At 39.6% G+C, this 15,679-nt stretch overlaps 6 protein-coding genes across 6 annotated transcripts; 3 read left to right on the top strand and 3 right to left on the bottom strand.

Annotated features, from left to right (window-relative positions):
* The first annotated feature begins 732 nt into the window (after positions 1-732).
* Positions 733-3,052, top strand: V1514DRAFT_339275 (uncharacterized protein). Its single transcript, XM_066928949.1, has 3 exons — positions 733-891; positions 956-1,196; positions 1,258-3,052. The coding sequence occupies exons 1-3, from the start codon at positions 871-873 to the stop codon at positions 2,763-2,765; spliced, it is 1,770 nt and encodes a 589-aa protein (XP_066780597.1). The 5' UTR covers positions 733-870; the 3' UTR covers positions 2,766-3,052.
* V1514DRAFT_300095 (uncharacterized protein) lies at positions 2,801-3,793 on the bottom strand. Its single transcript, XM_066925524.1, has 2 exons — positions 3,330-3,793; positions 2,801-3,255 (listed from the first exon to the last, which is right to left on the bottom strand). Exons 1-2 carry the CDS (start codon positions 3,685-3,687, stop codon positions 2,996-2,998), a joined length of 618 nt encoding a protein of 205 aa, XP_066780596.1. The 5' UTR covers positions 3,688-3,793; the 3' UTR covers positions 2,801-2,995.
* Positions 3,794-4,052: 259 nt separating this feature from the next.
* Positions 4,053-7,863, bottom strand: V1514DRAFT_355061 (uncharacterized protein). The gene is made up of 3 exons (XM_066929621.1): positions 7,384-7,863; positions 7,211-7,325; positions 4,053-7,140 (listed from the first exon to the last, which is right to left on the bottom strand). Exons 1-3 carry the CDS (start codon positions 7,678-7,680, stop codon positions 4,511-4,513), a joined length of 3,042 nt encoding a protein of 1,013 aa, XP_066780595.1. The 5' UTR covers positions 7,681-7,863; the 3' UTR covers positions 4,053-4,510.
* Positions 7,864-7,980: 117 nt separating this feature from the next.
* On the top strand, positions 7,981-9,634 carry V1514DRAFT_15159 (uncharacterized protein). The gene has a single exon (XM_066924503.1). It carries the CDS (start codon positions 8,410-8,412, stop codon positions 9,220-9,222), a length of 813 nt encoding a protein of 270 aa, XP_066780594.1. The 5' UTR covers positions 7,981-8,409; the 3' UTR covers positions 9,223-9,634.
* Positions 9,635-10,241: 607 nt separating this feature from the next.
* Positions 10,242-12,069, top strand: V1514DRAFT_339266 (ribonuclease P 40kDa subunit-domain-containing protein). The gene is made up of 6 exons (XM_066928948.1): positions 10,242-10,418; positions 10,475-10,631; positions 10,683-10,745; positions 10,812-10,898; positions 10,968-11,505; positions 11,568-12,069. Exons 1-6 carry the CDS (start codon positions 10,290-10,292, stop codon positions 11,761-11,763), a joined length of 1,170 nt encoding a protein of 389 aa, XP_066780593.1. The 5' UTR covers positions 10,242-10,289; the 3' UTR covers positions 11,764-12,069.
* V1514DRAFT_322875 (RNA ligase-domain-containing protein) lies at positions 11,883-14,480 on the bottom strand (the record flags this gene model as incomplete). Its single annotated transcript, XM_066926150.1, has 2 exons — positions 11,883-14,030; positions 14,100-14,480. 2 exons carry the CDS (start codon positions 14,478-14,480, stop codon positions 11,883-11,885), a joined length of 2,529 nt encoding a protein of 842 aa, XP_066780592.1.
* Positions 14,481-15,679: the final 1,199 nt, after the last annotated feature.

Below are 15,679 nucleotides of genomic sequence, written 5' to 3'. Positions count from 1 at the left end.
TGCTGGCTTCATTGAGAATACCAAGAAGTATAATAAGGAAAAGATGAATTGTGTAGACTTTGAGGAGGCGGCGAAAATGGCGAGAATGGAGGTTAAGAAATCGATGGGAGTTTTTTGCTGGTGAAGTTTAGTTTGTATTCATTAATTTTTTAAATTGGTCATTGTGTGTATATGTGTTCTTTTTCCAATTTTTTTTTTTAGTCTTGAATAATAAATTCGAATTATCTTATGCAAGAGAAAACAGTAACTAACTACACGATGTTTTCAATGAAGTCCGCGAAACGTAGTTATCTTTGACAGTCAGTTTTTGATTCAAGACAACATTCTATACACAACGAAAAGAAATTCAGTTTTATATTCTCTTCATAATGCGAAACCATATTGATTTGCAAACCTACCAATAAGGGCACGAGTGGTCAATTTTGTGCTTGATTACTTTGGCGAAGTCGACTTCAATAAAATTACACTCAATGTAAAACTCTGAGACACGACTTCATGTGGCATATCGATACAGATCAATTTGCCTAAGGCCGAATATTAATGTTATTTTTTAATCCATTTATTAAAAGACAATATATGATTTTTAGTTGCAACATTCTAAAAATCGATCTATGTAAAATGGTTGAGAAAAAAAGACCAAGTTCTTTCCAAATCAAAGAGTGAAAGTTGATCAAACTTATTGATTTCCTCGTATTCTATTTTAGATAAAACGGTGCCTTTGTTGTTTTGAACTATTAACTGTAAGCGAATGCAAAACCCACAAAATGATTTTATACCCTACCTAGCTAGGGCTTCTTCAGACCACCTTTTGAAACATTTGACATTAATGTACGATTCGACGAATGAACATATTAGGATTGAGTAATTTATATGTTTCGTAAGAAACCCAATGTTAGTATAAGATTAAATATATTTTTACTTTGGAAAGAGCAAATATTTACTTTAAAATGTTCAGATCAAATCATACGCACCGCTACGGTCCTCAGATCGTCGGAAGCTTCTGACACAAATCGTGGAAAAGTTTGGTCTGTCCGCTGATACATTACCAGCGGAGACAAAAGAGCTGATCCTGCCATCTGATATTCGTTCAGCAAAATTTACTGCACATGCTACAGGAGAAAGAGGCTCGGTCTTTGTGGGATCGGATGTTAAGCCACTGTGGATCGAATTGGATGATAATACTATAGTTCCAACTGGTACGTACTTCTGCATTCTTTTTTCCAACTGAATTTTTTTTATTAAAGCATATTATTATAGTTTATTTATTATGGAAATGTCCATTTTTGATCCCAACAGTTCATACTTGGCCGCCGGTGATCGAGAAGCTTAGGAATGGAGCGGACATGATGCTTCCAGGATTGATTCCGCCATTCCCCGACGGCCTGGTAAAAGGCAGCATAGTCGCAATTGCATCGGCGGATAGCCCGACAGTGCCACTTGCTGTAGGTATATGTGACTTGACTTTAACAGGAGTGACGAGAGTTCAAGGACAACACGGGAAAGCCGTGCTAATAGTGCAGGTGCATGGAGATGAATTGCCAGTTAAAGGAAATATTTCTGTGCCGAAAGAGTTAGATTGGGAAGTGCCACGAATTGAAGAGACCACTGAAGTTAAGAAAATAACTGAAGTACTTGAGCGGGCTGATATTTCACAAGATGTTCAAGAATCTTCTGCCAAATTATTAATTGAGCAAGAACCGCAGCCGATTACAGAATTAACAAATAGTGAGTTAGATTCAGGGTCGCAATCACAACCACAGCAGGTTTCAGAAGGACCTTCGACAGCTGAGATTGATGAGGCATTCAGGCAAGCCCTTATTTACACGATTTATGAATCACGGACTGAATATCCGATTTCATTTCCTCAGATTTCTTCAACGTTTATATCTTCTTACATATTACCTCATCTCCATTTCTCTTATGCATCAACGCCGATAAAGCAAACGTCATGGAAAAAAGCTGCCAAGTTTTTTAAGGCAATGGACAAAGAAGGACTGCTCAAAACAAAAGAAAAAGGTGGTGATGTTACGATTTTAAGTATTGCGGGGCTAGATCATGCTGATGTGAAAAACTTTAAACCATACAGAACCGCAGGTCAAAAGAAATCTTCGCATGACAACGGGTTGAGTGAAAATGCTGAGAAAACAGAGGGAAAGCTTATTGTAAAAGAATATTATCAATTCAAGGAAAAGACAAAACAGGTTGGACAAGTATTGGACAAGAGCACTTCAGCATACTATACTTCACCAGAACTACGGGCAGTTGTATTGGAATATGTCGACAAGGAGGAGTTAGTTAGTTCCGAAAATCCTCGCCAGCTGATATATAATCCGTTACTGTCAAGCTTTTTCCCTAAGCGACCGAAATTGTTGACGAGAGAAGTTTTGCTGGACCGCGTTAAAGAATTATGTGCCCCATTGTATCGAGTGTACAGAGAAGGAGAAAATGAGGCAAAGGTGAAGTTAGCAAAGGGTGTTCCACCAAAAGTGGAAATAATCGTTGCCATGAAACAGGGACATAAAATTACTCGAATTCTTAATGTGGAAGCATACAAGATTGACCCGCACGATTTGGCTAACGAATTACGGACAGAGTGTGCAAGTTCCACCACGGTAAACAAAACATTAAACAGCGGAGCTTCTTCGACCAAGTTAGAGATTAATATTCAGGGTCCGCAAAGCAAAGCAGCGTCAGAAGTTTTGGAGCGCCATGGCGTCAAGAAAACATGGATAGAGATTACGAATAACACGAAATCAAAGGGTTGATTGAGAGTTGTTTGTTACAATTGTCTAATCAAATTTTCGTCTTAAGATGTGATGTATATTGTCATTTTAAATTACCACACTACTATTAAAAAAAAAAGATATATCATTAACTCCATCATATATAAATTACACAAGTGTCGTGAACGGGGGAAGTTTTAGGATGTGTGACTAAATTTATAATTAAATTGGGAAGGTGAGAAGGAAGAGGCGACGAAGAAATAAAAAGGAAGTTAATTTTTAGAAAATTCATCCTTGCCTTCTTCAATAATCTTTCTCCAGGTCTCATCCAGATGAACGTGCGAATGCTTTGCGCCATTACCATTCTTGTCCTCCAACATGGCGAGACCAGCTGAGCCAACAATGAGCAACAAGGTGAAAGCCTGAGCGTACATTCGTGCTTGAACGACCTTCTGAGACGTGGTCATGAGCTTATCACGTGAGACCGCAAAGCCCGCCAAACCTAATGACCCAAGCCACGCACCAAGAAATACTATAAATCGATTAGTGATCCGATGTAATTAATTACCAGATGAACGAAAACAAGCTACAAGCTGCCATACATACCTTTAAATCTGTTTTCATGAGCGTAGTCTAAAATCTTGTCCGTCACCGTTTTTGGAAGTTCAGGCTGCTTCTTTTCTTCGAGATCAATGTTGATATTGTTCATTCTCGCCATGGCTCGCCTTTCGAATTCTAAACTGGTGATCTCTAACGTTGTAACAAAACCAATTAAAAACGTGGCCGTAACCATGAATGACCGTGCGCCGGCAGACTTCTTAGCCAGGTCCGGATACTTCTTCGTGATGTAGTGGTTGATGCCCAAACCGACAGACCCAGTCGCAAGGCCAATCGGGAACGATCGTTTCAGCACGTAAGGCCAATGACCCTCAGTAAACTGGTGAGCCTTTTCTTGGGACGACATTATTCTTCAACAATTGTATTATAATTAACAAAAATTATGCAACCTTGGAATCAAGGAACGAAAAAGCAAGAGCAATCTTGGGAGACGAAGTAAATTACGATTGGATTGACCAGGTACTTTGAGCTGTGGCGCATTAGCAGCATTTTATATAATCCAAATATCCCGGGTGGCGCGACAAAAGTCGCTGCGCTTCGTGCCGACGCTGCGGGAGATTTGCGCCACCACCTCCGATTGCACCGCCGTAGCAACGAAAACCAAGCCACGCGCCACGGCCATTGGCCACAAATTAAATTACACCCTAGCCCCAAGCCGTATGCTAACACCGCATGTAACGGCAGAGAAAAAAAATTTCTTCGAGCTCAATAATGCAATTTTCAAAATTTTGTTGTTTGAAGTCGACAGGAATATTACATTTTTTTTTAGAATAGAATAGTTCAATCAAATAGTTTTTTTCTTTCTTTCTTTTTTCTCTTACTTTATTATTTCATTCAGTTGATTATAGGCATAGCTTTTGTCTTTATAGTCAGTCATCTAGCACACTTGTCAAATTCCACCAGGTGCAAATATTCGTGATACTGCCTGGTGAGCCGATGTTCGTGCTGAAATTAACATACATTCACGCCGTCGCAATTACTCGATGGGCGTGAGAAGTAGTCTTAGCGTCATACATGGAATCTGATTCTTGCTCTGTATTGTTCTACGTGACCGGTGTACTTCAACATGTCATAATATAATCATTTTTTTCATTAAACTTCGTATATTACGTTGTGTTATATATTTATAATACAATATCTCTTTTTTTGCCTTCAAGTATTATTTTTATTTATGGAGATGCAGGTGCGTACCTTGGCGTCTCAGGCTCATTCCATGCTGCCGGAGTAGGCGCATCCCAAGCTCCTGGTGTAGGTGCTGTTGCGGCAGGAGTCTTTGCATCCCATGCTGCGGGTGTAGCCGCATCATCCCAAGCGCCTGGTGTTGGTGCAGATATAGCTCCTGGAGTAGGTGCCGAAGCAGCACCTGGAGTAGGTGCAGCGTTTCTGGAGTATGGTGTCGGCGCACCAGCATCCCATGACTCGCCCGGCGTTCTTCCGTACGCTGGATCGTCCCAAGGGTTTTTTGACGAAGACGATGACTCATCATCATTCCAAGCCGGCGTCTTGGAGCCACTAATATCGGCTCTAGGCGTTCTTGAACTGGTATTCCAGGCTGGCGTCCTGCCACCACCGTTTGCACTCCAGGCTGGCGTTCGTGAAGAAGCACTCCAGGCTGGCGTCCGCCCACCATCACCGCCATATGATGGTGTTTTACCTCCATTCCATGCTGGCGTCCGACTCGAATCTGAGCTCCATGCCGGCGTACGACCCCCTCCTACGTCGCTGCCGGTTGCCCATGATGGCGTCCGTGATCCCGAACCACCAAGCCAGCTCGGAGTTTTCGCATCCAATCCTGGCTGATAGTTTGGCAACGCGCTTACCGTGCCATTTAGAATCTTCTTTGGCGTGATAAATTCCTGATAACTCTGTGAGTTGCCATTGCGGTCTCTAAACCCAAGCTTTGTCTTTTCAACAGACACGATCTTGCTCTTGGAATGAAGCTCGACCCGGGCGACCGTATCTGTAGCATCTTTAATAATACCAATCAGGCCCTTATATGGGCCTTGCCGAATCGTAACACTTTGTCCCAGCGTACGGTCACGGCCGCCTTGGCGTGGAATAAACTGTGGCGCATCCATGGCAGACGCCTGTAACGTTGGATTCATCTTTGTAAGATCAGGTCCGTTATTATTCGGTCGATCTCCTTTGGACGTCACGGCGGTCACGTCCCGCGTTCTGACAACTGACACTCCAGAATTTTCTGAACGGGACCGGTCATGCAAATATGCGTGAGTTCGGTAAATGTGTAAAATAATGCCTCTTTTCCCGTCACTGTCGTCCTCCTTGACGGTGTCACCAACTCGAATCTCGTCTCCGTTCTTGTCAGTCGCAAATGAAAACTTGTCGTCAACTTTCATGCTGATCGACGACGGCAAAACGGTTTGCACACTACCATTAACATCAAGAACCCGGAAAGCATCCCTTTCAATCTTAATAATACATGCCACATTGTTTGCACTTAGTTGAACTAGATCGTGAATTTGATATTTGCCCAAAGAATTGCGTCCACCAATATCAGAAGCCTCTTTCAAATCCTTTGAAAAGACCGTAAACTCATGCATTGACAAATCACCAATAAGAGTAACAACATCATTAACTACCCTTACCACCATACCCGTTTCGTCCTTGTACTTGCCCCCAATTACTTTAACATGGTCGCCCTGTTCGAATTTTTTGCGCAAACTCTTTGATGGAATTTCAATAATCTGCCCTTTCAAACCATCTGCCTCAGCTCGCAAGGAGACAATGTCTCGATCTATGGAAACAACGCGACCAAACACACCAGATTGCTCGCCTTCATGTACTTCAACATGATCGCCAGACTGAAAAGTTGCATTAGAAGTCTGCTGCTTCAAACTTTGAGCGATCGATTGAAGGTCAATGCCTTCATCGTCTTGTGTAGACGAAAATTTTGTAACTTCTTCAAGCGTTGGTTGCACGTTCTCTGTAATAAGATGCGTAAGCCGAAAATCTTTAATCAAGTAGCCGTTAATATACTCTTCGCCTTGGAAAATGTATTGATTATCCTTAGCTTGTCTTTGCTGCCAATTTTTTGGATCACTCATGCGAGCTTCCATTGGTGCAAATAACCGAGCCGCCGGTCTTGAGCTCTTGCCCGCTCGTTTGCGTTTGCTGTCAACGCCAGCATGTCCGAGAATTTCTTGAGTCCTGCCATAATCCAACCTTGGTACAATTTTCAAACGTGCTTCCAAACCATTTTCGCTAAGATCCTCAACAACAGAAAGGTCACCTTGATATTTTCCACGTTTAATGCGCACATAAGAACCAGGAACGAGCTCAACATCTGAACCTTTGTTGACTCGTAGCAAATCCGTGTATTCTTCAACCGGAACCATAATCAGTTGTCGAGCGTACACGTTGACAATACCGTTCAGCGCATACTCGACCGCAGCAAGCTTGCGAGCTTCAATATACACGTATCCAGAAAAATGATCTCGAGCGAATGCAGAAAGAATTTCGAGAGGTTTCTTGGAATATTGCAAGCTGCTTTTCTTGTTCCAAATCGTCCGGACAATCTGTTTTTCTTTACCAGCCTTGCATCTCACACCCCAAATGCTAGGGTCATGCACAGACGGAACAAGCAATCTTTGAGGCACAATGCTCATATCCCCTCTATATTTTGAGGCAGCTGATCGACCATATTTTTCACGATATTCTGATGCCAACCTTTCCGCATCTTCTTCAGCAATGGCTGCGCGTTGGCGATCAACCTCTCTGTGAAGCCTATCATCTACTCGTGCAAATTCGGCCTCTGGACCTTCATCTTGGATAAATCCATCTAAATTTGAAAAAAAAAAAGAAAGAGAATTAGCACTCTATTTTAATATCACAAAATTTAAACCCCATACCTTCTTTTCCGAGTTCATCTTCATCGTCTTCCAAATCTTCTTCATCCTCGTCGACCTCTGCCTCGACATCGAGAAATTGGTTTCGGCGTTCTCGTCTTGGTTTCTTTCTTCGTCGCTATCATATGTTTAGTACTCCACGTTACTCAACGCAAAAAAAAGAGGTATAAGCCCACCTTTCCTTCATCATCATCTTCGTCTTCGTCTTCATCTTCGTCTTCATCTTCATCCTCATCTTCATCTTCATCCTCGTCGTCTTCATCTTCACCCTCTTCTTCATCGTGCTCGTTCTGTCCATCATCTTCCCGAGCCTGATTTATATCCTGACCTTTAGATTCACCATCTTTAGCTGCCCCGCTAGTGCTATTCGCCCGGTTTCTTTGTATCGTAGACTTGTCTTGTTCTTCATACCCTTGGTCTTCTCTAACGTCATTCTCCTGATCAGAGTCAAACATATTCTCCAATCCGGACATTGCCAATTAATTGCTGCACGTAAAACAAAACACTTGGTTCGTATTTTGAAACTGAACGTAAACCTATTGTCAATCGAAATTGGATCAGACGTTCCTTTGATGGAGGCAAACATTAAACATGTTTTGACAAATTGAGCCTAACCCTGTATTGTGGCTACAGAAAATTAGAGCACGTGTAGTTATGTAATATTTTACTAAATATTAGTTAGCAGAACGATAACTTAAAGTTGGTTTATACATTCAAAAGACCATAACTACAGATAACTAGTAGTCTAGCATAGTAAAATACTATTATTCTTGAGACAGGCATGATATTTTTTTGCACAATTTAAATATTATATTTGGTTAAGCTACGGTTGCTCATAAACATGCTGTGTTTGGTTAGTTATATACGTCATCAATTTCTCAAATAAACTCCCAACGACCCGGATTATGGGTGATAAATTTCACTGGGAAAATATTTTTTCGGCCAACTCTTTGATATGAAAATCATTTTTAGATTCTTCCATTATTGAATTTTCATTCGAATTCGAATTCGAATTCAATTGTTTTATTCGTACCAACGATTGGATTTTCGAAAATCTCAACGACCACGTTCGGTAGCCGCACCTCGCATTTTCCTACTGATCGGCAAGCACTATAGAAGACAAAAACGCCCGGAAGAGCCTTGTCAATAAAATCATTTTTTATTTTAGATTAGGAGCTGTTGCTTTTGGCAATACATGTATCATGTCTTACCATCGTATGCCACGGGTGTCGAAAATTCAAAACCGTGACTCCGAAAAGCAGCTTCGTATCAATCCGCATTCGAGTAGATTTACGTCAGTACCTGGAGAAATGTCAGATTCAAGAACCAATTCGCTAATATCGTTTTTTTATAAAAGTAAGGTTTTACTGGATTCTCAGCAGTACAATGTCCGTCCATACGACAATGGAGGTTTTGATTTGCTCATGTCTGGCGTCACGTTACACTTCCGTCCAATCAAATACTCCAGTATTAAGGATTGGGTTATCACCAAGTTAAATGTAATGTATAACGACATTCAATCCTTTTCGGCAGTGGAGGAAGTGATAGAAGCTTGGCAAAATCATATTCAGAATAGCGACGAAGATAGTGGCGACCTCTCATTAATGGACTGGCAGGCTATCGTTGATAAGTTATCCGGGTTATATTACATGTTGAGCCCGCCTGGATTGGATGTAAATCATGAATCTCCTAAAGAATCTATCATGGAGCGACCTTCGGATGGTTTGGATGATGAGGTTGAGAACTGTGTATCAAATGAGGCTCAAGTTGTTACAGATGAAACGCCGATCGATGAGGAGTCAAATGCAGTTATTGAATCTGAAGATGGGCAGCCTAATAATAATAATAAGAATAATAGTAATAGTGAAATTAATGATTTCGGCAATGAAGATGACGAGTATGATTTTCTTGAGCTCGTGGTTCCAACTCCAACGAAAGCAACTATATCAGAAACAGATAATGATAGTAAGTTTTTTGATGATTGGGATTTTATTTCTGAAAATGATTTTGAATGAGCATGGCTATTTGTATGGTTTTGAATCAAAATATCAGTAATGTTTATTTCAGGTTTTGATAGAAAACAAAAGCTATCATCAGTTTTTTTTTGGGTTTTTATTTGGGTTTTTATTGCATTTTAAACGAACTTGTTCATTTTCTGTTTTTCGCACTTTTTTCATTCACGTACACGCAAGAGTTTATTTAAGGGAGGCAGGTTTGGAGCTGGGTATACGAATTTTGTTTATTATGGCGCTACAGATGGTTACGGTGTATATTTTAAGGAAATTCAACTTTGAAACTATTATAGCGTAGCATTCCAGTAAGCTATCATTCAAAATAATTCGAGAACCGTTCTCAAAAAGTGTTTTGGTGATTTTGCGCAGGTTATCTTCGAACTCGTCAAGAGGTATCTAAGCGGGCTGAATGAAGCTAATAAATCGTTTGTCCCAAAAAAACAATTTTAAATACTTATATATTAGTATGCAGTACTAACTTAATAGCCCACACAGTAATAACATAAAACTTTCAATTTCTGCCAATTGTATCTTTGGTTTCGGATTGACTCGGCCTCCGATACACTTGTCAACCAACAACGCACCATGTGCTGATGAGTAGCCTGAATATCCACGAGAAACTATATCACACCTGCAACTGTACATTAAATACAGCATCATCGCATCAATACGTTTGATGCTTGTCTTTACGGTCACGCAACAAGACACTCAAAATTCATTATTCTGTAAACCTGCACCGGCACAGAAGCCATGATCCTGCAGATAGGCATTTTGAGCAATTAAATCCCTAAACAAATTAAACATAAGTGACATTATTACTCCACTGCATTGACTGTCTCCTATACCATGTTCAGTGGTATACTCGTTTCCTCCGCAAGGGTAGGCATATTTCGGCGTTTTCTTCCGTCCAATTTAAAATAACGGCGGCCGGGGTAAACGATTTGTAAGTACTTATTCAGCAGTAGTGACCCCTGAAAAAACATCTCACAAAAGAAATGTGTAATTGTGTATTGAATTGAAATCAATTTCGAACAGCTGGATGCGTTAATGCTATTAATTATTCGCAAAACATGTCGACTTCATTCACGCTTTCCAAAAAAGAATCACAGTCCAAAGTTTACGTAACAGAGTGCCCGCTTGCGTCTGATGTTTCCAAGCGGCCTCACAGCATAATTACGAACCATCACTTTAATTATGGCGTATCGTATAATTCTTAAGTATTAATGAAATATATGGGTATTAACGTGAATGAAAGGTTGATATATTTGTTTCCACTTTACTTTATGAAAACACTCTTAGCTCGTTGTCACTGTTTAATGGCCAAAGTGCCAAAAATTGGCAGTACTATCATGCTACCGTCCCTTTGGGAGCATTCTTTAAAGACGAATTTTTAAACAATTACATCAAGAAACGTGTGTTGTTCTAAGTTAGGCGGCAAATTTTGTTTACTTATAAATTTTTAGGAAATTGTTTAGTCCTGTCATTAGGGGATATTGACTCCGAAGATGTTTACTGTATATATCAAGGTGAGATCGAACAAGTTAACCTATTTCCTTTCTCGAGAAAAAAAACATTATTTAATGTTGAAAAAGGCAAATTACGACTCTCGCTGTCAAAAGAGTCTTACGAGCGGGTTGGCTTACAAGGAAAGCAGTCTCAATTTTCTAAATCTCGTTACAGTAAGTGTCACTTCATATCGTTTTGCCATATCGGCTCCTCATTGCTGCAAACATTTTAACCGTAAGCAGACGTTCAACTTGACCTACGGCAGCCAAACTTTCTGCCAGGAAACAAGACATTTGACCGGTTTTTAAAAGCTACACAATTATCGCCTTTGCAAAATCCGGTTCAATTCTTAATTTACATCTTCTCGTCATCCGCTTCTCAAGATCCTCTACCGCCGATCCCACAATTCTTTAATTCGACCGCATATCCTCAAAAATTTAAAGTTTATAATATTCAAGATCAAGTTCAAGTTCCTCCATTATTTCCTAGAACTAGCTCTGTACGCCTTCAATCAACCTCGTACTCGACAGTTTCCGCCAAGGACAAGGACGCTTATCAAAAAGAAGTTCACAGCGAAGGACTATCGCATATACTAGAATGGGTCGCCTTGCTAAATTTGGAAAGCAATATAGTAATGAGCAAAAACTTAAATAATAATAACTCACTATCGACATATTCAGTTTTTTCTGACGATGATCAAACCTCAGTCAAGCTTACTCGCATCTCCTTTGAAGGATTTCTTACCAGTGATAACATTTACGAAATTTTCAAGACATTAGTGTAAGTTTTTATTAGATACTCTTGAAAATCTAATGACTGGTTTTTTTTCTAACATCATAAAGCTCTGTCATACCTCAAGATGAGTTTATAATAATATCAGTTCATGGCTTTGAAGATGCTCCTGTAAGTTGGGGTTCGGCTGAGCATGGATTTTTAGTTGGAGGCGAGAATGATTATACCATTATCATTACAAATTCTGCTAAAAGCAAGAATATTTTAAGCTTTGAAGTTGTTGGAAGTAATGACACACATTGTTAATCATTGCTTCTAAAATATATATTTGGTTCTAATAGAGTTTGTAAAAGGGTTTTTTTTCGTCAAGTACTATTTTGCTATTCATGTACATACAACATTTCTATTTACAAAAGCAAATCGTTTTATGCTACAGCCACTGCTGAAAGATGTTTATATCCGAAGCTCCCATCTAAAACACGATGACTGATACTTTTTGGTTGCTCAATATATGTTTCCACCAACTTATTGGATTCAAAAGCCGGAATTTCGGGTGATGCAGTTCCGACCGTGATATGATAAACTTTGGAAGCCACCAGAGGCAGCTGATAGTTTGGATGTAAATCCACAATAACTGCCATAACGCGTTTATTCCAAAGTATAACTTTTGGAATAACAGTGGCAGTCCCTTTATCTAAATTTGAAAGAGTGAGCGCACGGAAATAATTCTGCCACAGTGCTTGATATCTCCCTGAGTCACCTTGATGCAACAGGGTTACGTGAAATGAACGTTGAATTCGGCCGGTAGCTCTCAATTGATTAAAAAACTGCATTCCATCTTCAAAGCCGTCAAGTTCTTGTTTAACAAAATTATAGAATGCGTGGGCATCAGGAAGCTCTAGCGCAAAATATCTAACTGATATATTTTTCCACCAAGGCTCACTGTGTTTGATTATTTTCTTTTGCAATGTTGAAGAACTACTTTTTGATTCAATCTGTGTTTCCACTGTTGATTGGGACTCAGATTTGTTTGGCTTATTTTTTTTCTGAGAGCCATGATTGTATTTTTTGATCTCTGGAACGTACTCTCCCGCTCTTTTAATTGCTTCATTTAATTCTTTGTCAGTCGGTTGAGTAGGAATCATTGAAGGATAAACCTTTGAAAGTTCTTGAATGACAAGTTGTAAATTTTGTTTAATAGTATAATCTACCCTAAGGTTAATAGCATAATCAAACTTTGAATCAGGTTCAACCATGTCATCATACGGTTGAAACCTCGTAAGAAATCCTTGCATAATATTATTAATTAATTTAGGGTTCCCGGATTCTGCATTAATGCTCTGATGATTGTCACCACGCTTATCAACCCGCTTTTTGGCGATTTCAAAAACAGCTTGTCTTCCTATTGAGTGATCAAAGTGTAGCGCGATAAACTTAACCTGATTCAATCCAGCCCGCATCTCCAAAGCATCATAAAGTTGACTTCGTTCCCTTCTCATATGATTGTTCCTGTCCGCAATTACAATATTTTTCCGGCTAAATTGTTCAGCTATATTATCCGCAAATACTTCGGCAGCACCCTTCTTAACAGTAACATTGTCATTTTGTACATGACCCCATCCAAATAAATATGAAAGTGCGACTGCTAGAGTCGTCTTGCCACATCCAATAGTAGCTATTGGCACGAGAATAAATTTGATGTTCGTGAAATTGTCCTGATTAGCGACTGTTGTTGAAAAGTTGTCCTCCTCCGGCGTGTTTTCAGTGATTGGTAATTGACCTTGAGAATCCTTCCATTCCAAAAACGCTTTTCTTAAAGCAAAAATCCCCTTATTCTGTTTAAACAATTTCACGCGCTCTGGGTCTTCATTGAACCAACTTCTGGCAAATTGAGCATACGACTTCGTTATTTTAACGTATTTATCTATGACTAATTTGTCACCATCGATTATCTTGCGGGCAACTTCACGCCAGTAACGATACATTAAATATGGTTCGTTGAACTTGAACTTAAAAAAAAAATCTGAACCTTCAACTGTTTTGCAACGAATTACAAAGCCTTCGATTTCTCTACCATTCCAAGTTCCTGTTTTCTCGCATGATTGTAAAATTTCTTTGACACCTTGTAACGTGGATCGTTCGGTATAATCAACCTTTTTAAACCTAAAAACATTACCAAACTTTCGAACATCATCCATAGGGTATGTTTTAAATTTAGAAGTATTGACGTTTAATCCGTGCAAGTATAGGCCTGCTCGTTTATTCCCATATTCAAGAACATGTTCTTCAAATGAATCATCACACAGCTCTGCAACTGCTGTGACATTCATTGACTGTAAGACACGTGCCAAGTCTTTTACGGAAAAGTCAGTTCCATAAAGCTGTTTCTTTAGCCATTGCTCCCCAACGGCTGCATGTGATTTTTGTCCTGTTGTCTGGTTATTAACATTAGGCTGACCTTTACTACACACAAGTAATGTCCCATCTGATAGTCCTGAAATAAATATAATACAGCCGTTTTCTTTTGCGGTCAGGTAATATGGCCCCCTTGTCGTTTCCTCAAGTGTTTCCCACTATGCATATGATTAGTGGTCTAATATAGGTAATGGCAATACTTCAAAAAACAAAACAAAAAAACATACCCTAAGAGCCTTATTTTCACCTATATTAAAAAATTTATCGTAACCACGACTGGCAATTTCTTCTGTGCCATCTTCAAGCCTGGCAACAAATAACCCGCGAGCCTTTGTGATTAAATCCTTCCTGTAATAAGCACTGTCGGGATATCGCCAGCGATTAATTATTATATTGCTATGCGGCAGATGAAAAGAAGACACATTAGGGCGCACGTCTTGACTGTCCTTATGACCCCCGCCATAAGGAAGCGTTGATTGCAATGTTTGGAGTAATAAATTAGTCTCATCTTCATCTTTCTTTGTAATTGGAATATTTTTAATCGGTGATACATATTCTCGGTCGTAGCTGTATTTGAGAGGTTCTCGCGTTAAATTACTATCCGTCATTTTGAATCTCTTTAATAGCTTTGACGCTTTGCTGGCTGTTAGTACGCTAGAAATACTGACTGGCCGATGGTCTACTAAAAAGGCATGCAAATACTTCATCGACAAAATCTGTCTCCAAAATCAATGCATTAATAATGGATGGTATATACGTGACCATAACCTGGATTTGTATCCGATCAATCAACGATTTTTTGAAATTCGCATTTTTTTCACTACGTTCAATTCAGGGTACGGAACACGTAACTAATTACATAACTACGATAAAACTGAGAAATATTTTTTCATACCGAGTTCTTATTATAAAGTTACCAGGCCGCCTATGCAGGTTTTCATTTATGTATGAAATTTAATGACATTTATTAGTTGATAGTTATTTGTAACTAACTATGTATGTAAGTATGTTTATTATATTTAACTATTATACCGTATGTATTGTTAATATTTTGATGTTTACTTCAAAGTGATGTAGCTATGACTTGACACAGGGTACGACCCCCTTACGTAACTTGGTTAGCCAGTCAATGGCACGGAAGCTATATGCCTAACCGGTTCGCTATAAAGACAGGCATCGCCACTTGTTGTACTTAGAATGTTGGGCTTTGATCCTACAGGCAGAATATATAAATGCAAACCAATAACTATATCGGTCCGATTATGGTTCTCCCCTTCTTATCGTTACGTAAACGCCGCTTAGTCAATTCGCAACCAAATTTTGGCACGTGATATGTTGTTACTAAATGATTATTAAACTAAGTACATTACGCGCTTTGATGCAGAATATGTTCTACAATGACCCTCGTAGCTTTCAACAGGCCTGGCCAGGATGGCAATGGTCATGCATATACGTATTAGAATACCGTGCGCAGTAATGTTTTGTTTAGTTTTTTTATTCCATTTTTCAGGTAAAACGTATCAAAGTTTTTTTTGATTGATTCTACAGCGCTTTTAATAAAAATTGTTCATTATGGCTTTTTCTCGCATGAAATCACGAGCTCATAGGCGCAGAATGAAGCTTCACAAGCTTTCTTCCAGGGTGATTGATGTTATGGTCAGCTTGTGCGGGGGTGCAGATGCGTACAAGGAAGAGCGTTACGGCGGCTCTGATCTTTCGGGTATCGTACCTCTAGGCGATTATCAGGTATCCAGAGGTGAACGCATGCGCGTGTTTCAAGGTCGCGAAGCCATTGGAGAAGTTCCTG

Source organism: Lipomyces japonicus (genome assembly GCF_038497905.1).
Source record: "Lipomyces japonicus strain CBS 7319 unplaced genomic scaffold V1514scaffold_100, whole genome shotgun sequence".
Lineage (NCBI taxonomy): Eukaryota > Fungi > Ascomycota > Lipomycetes > Lipomycetales > Lipomycetaceae > Lipomyces > Lipomyces japonicus.
The sequence above is the reverse complement of the archived record's forward strand: the minus strand, read 5'-3'. Positions and strand labels throughout refer to the sequence as shown.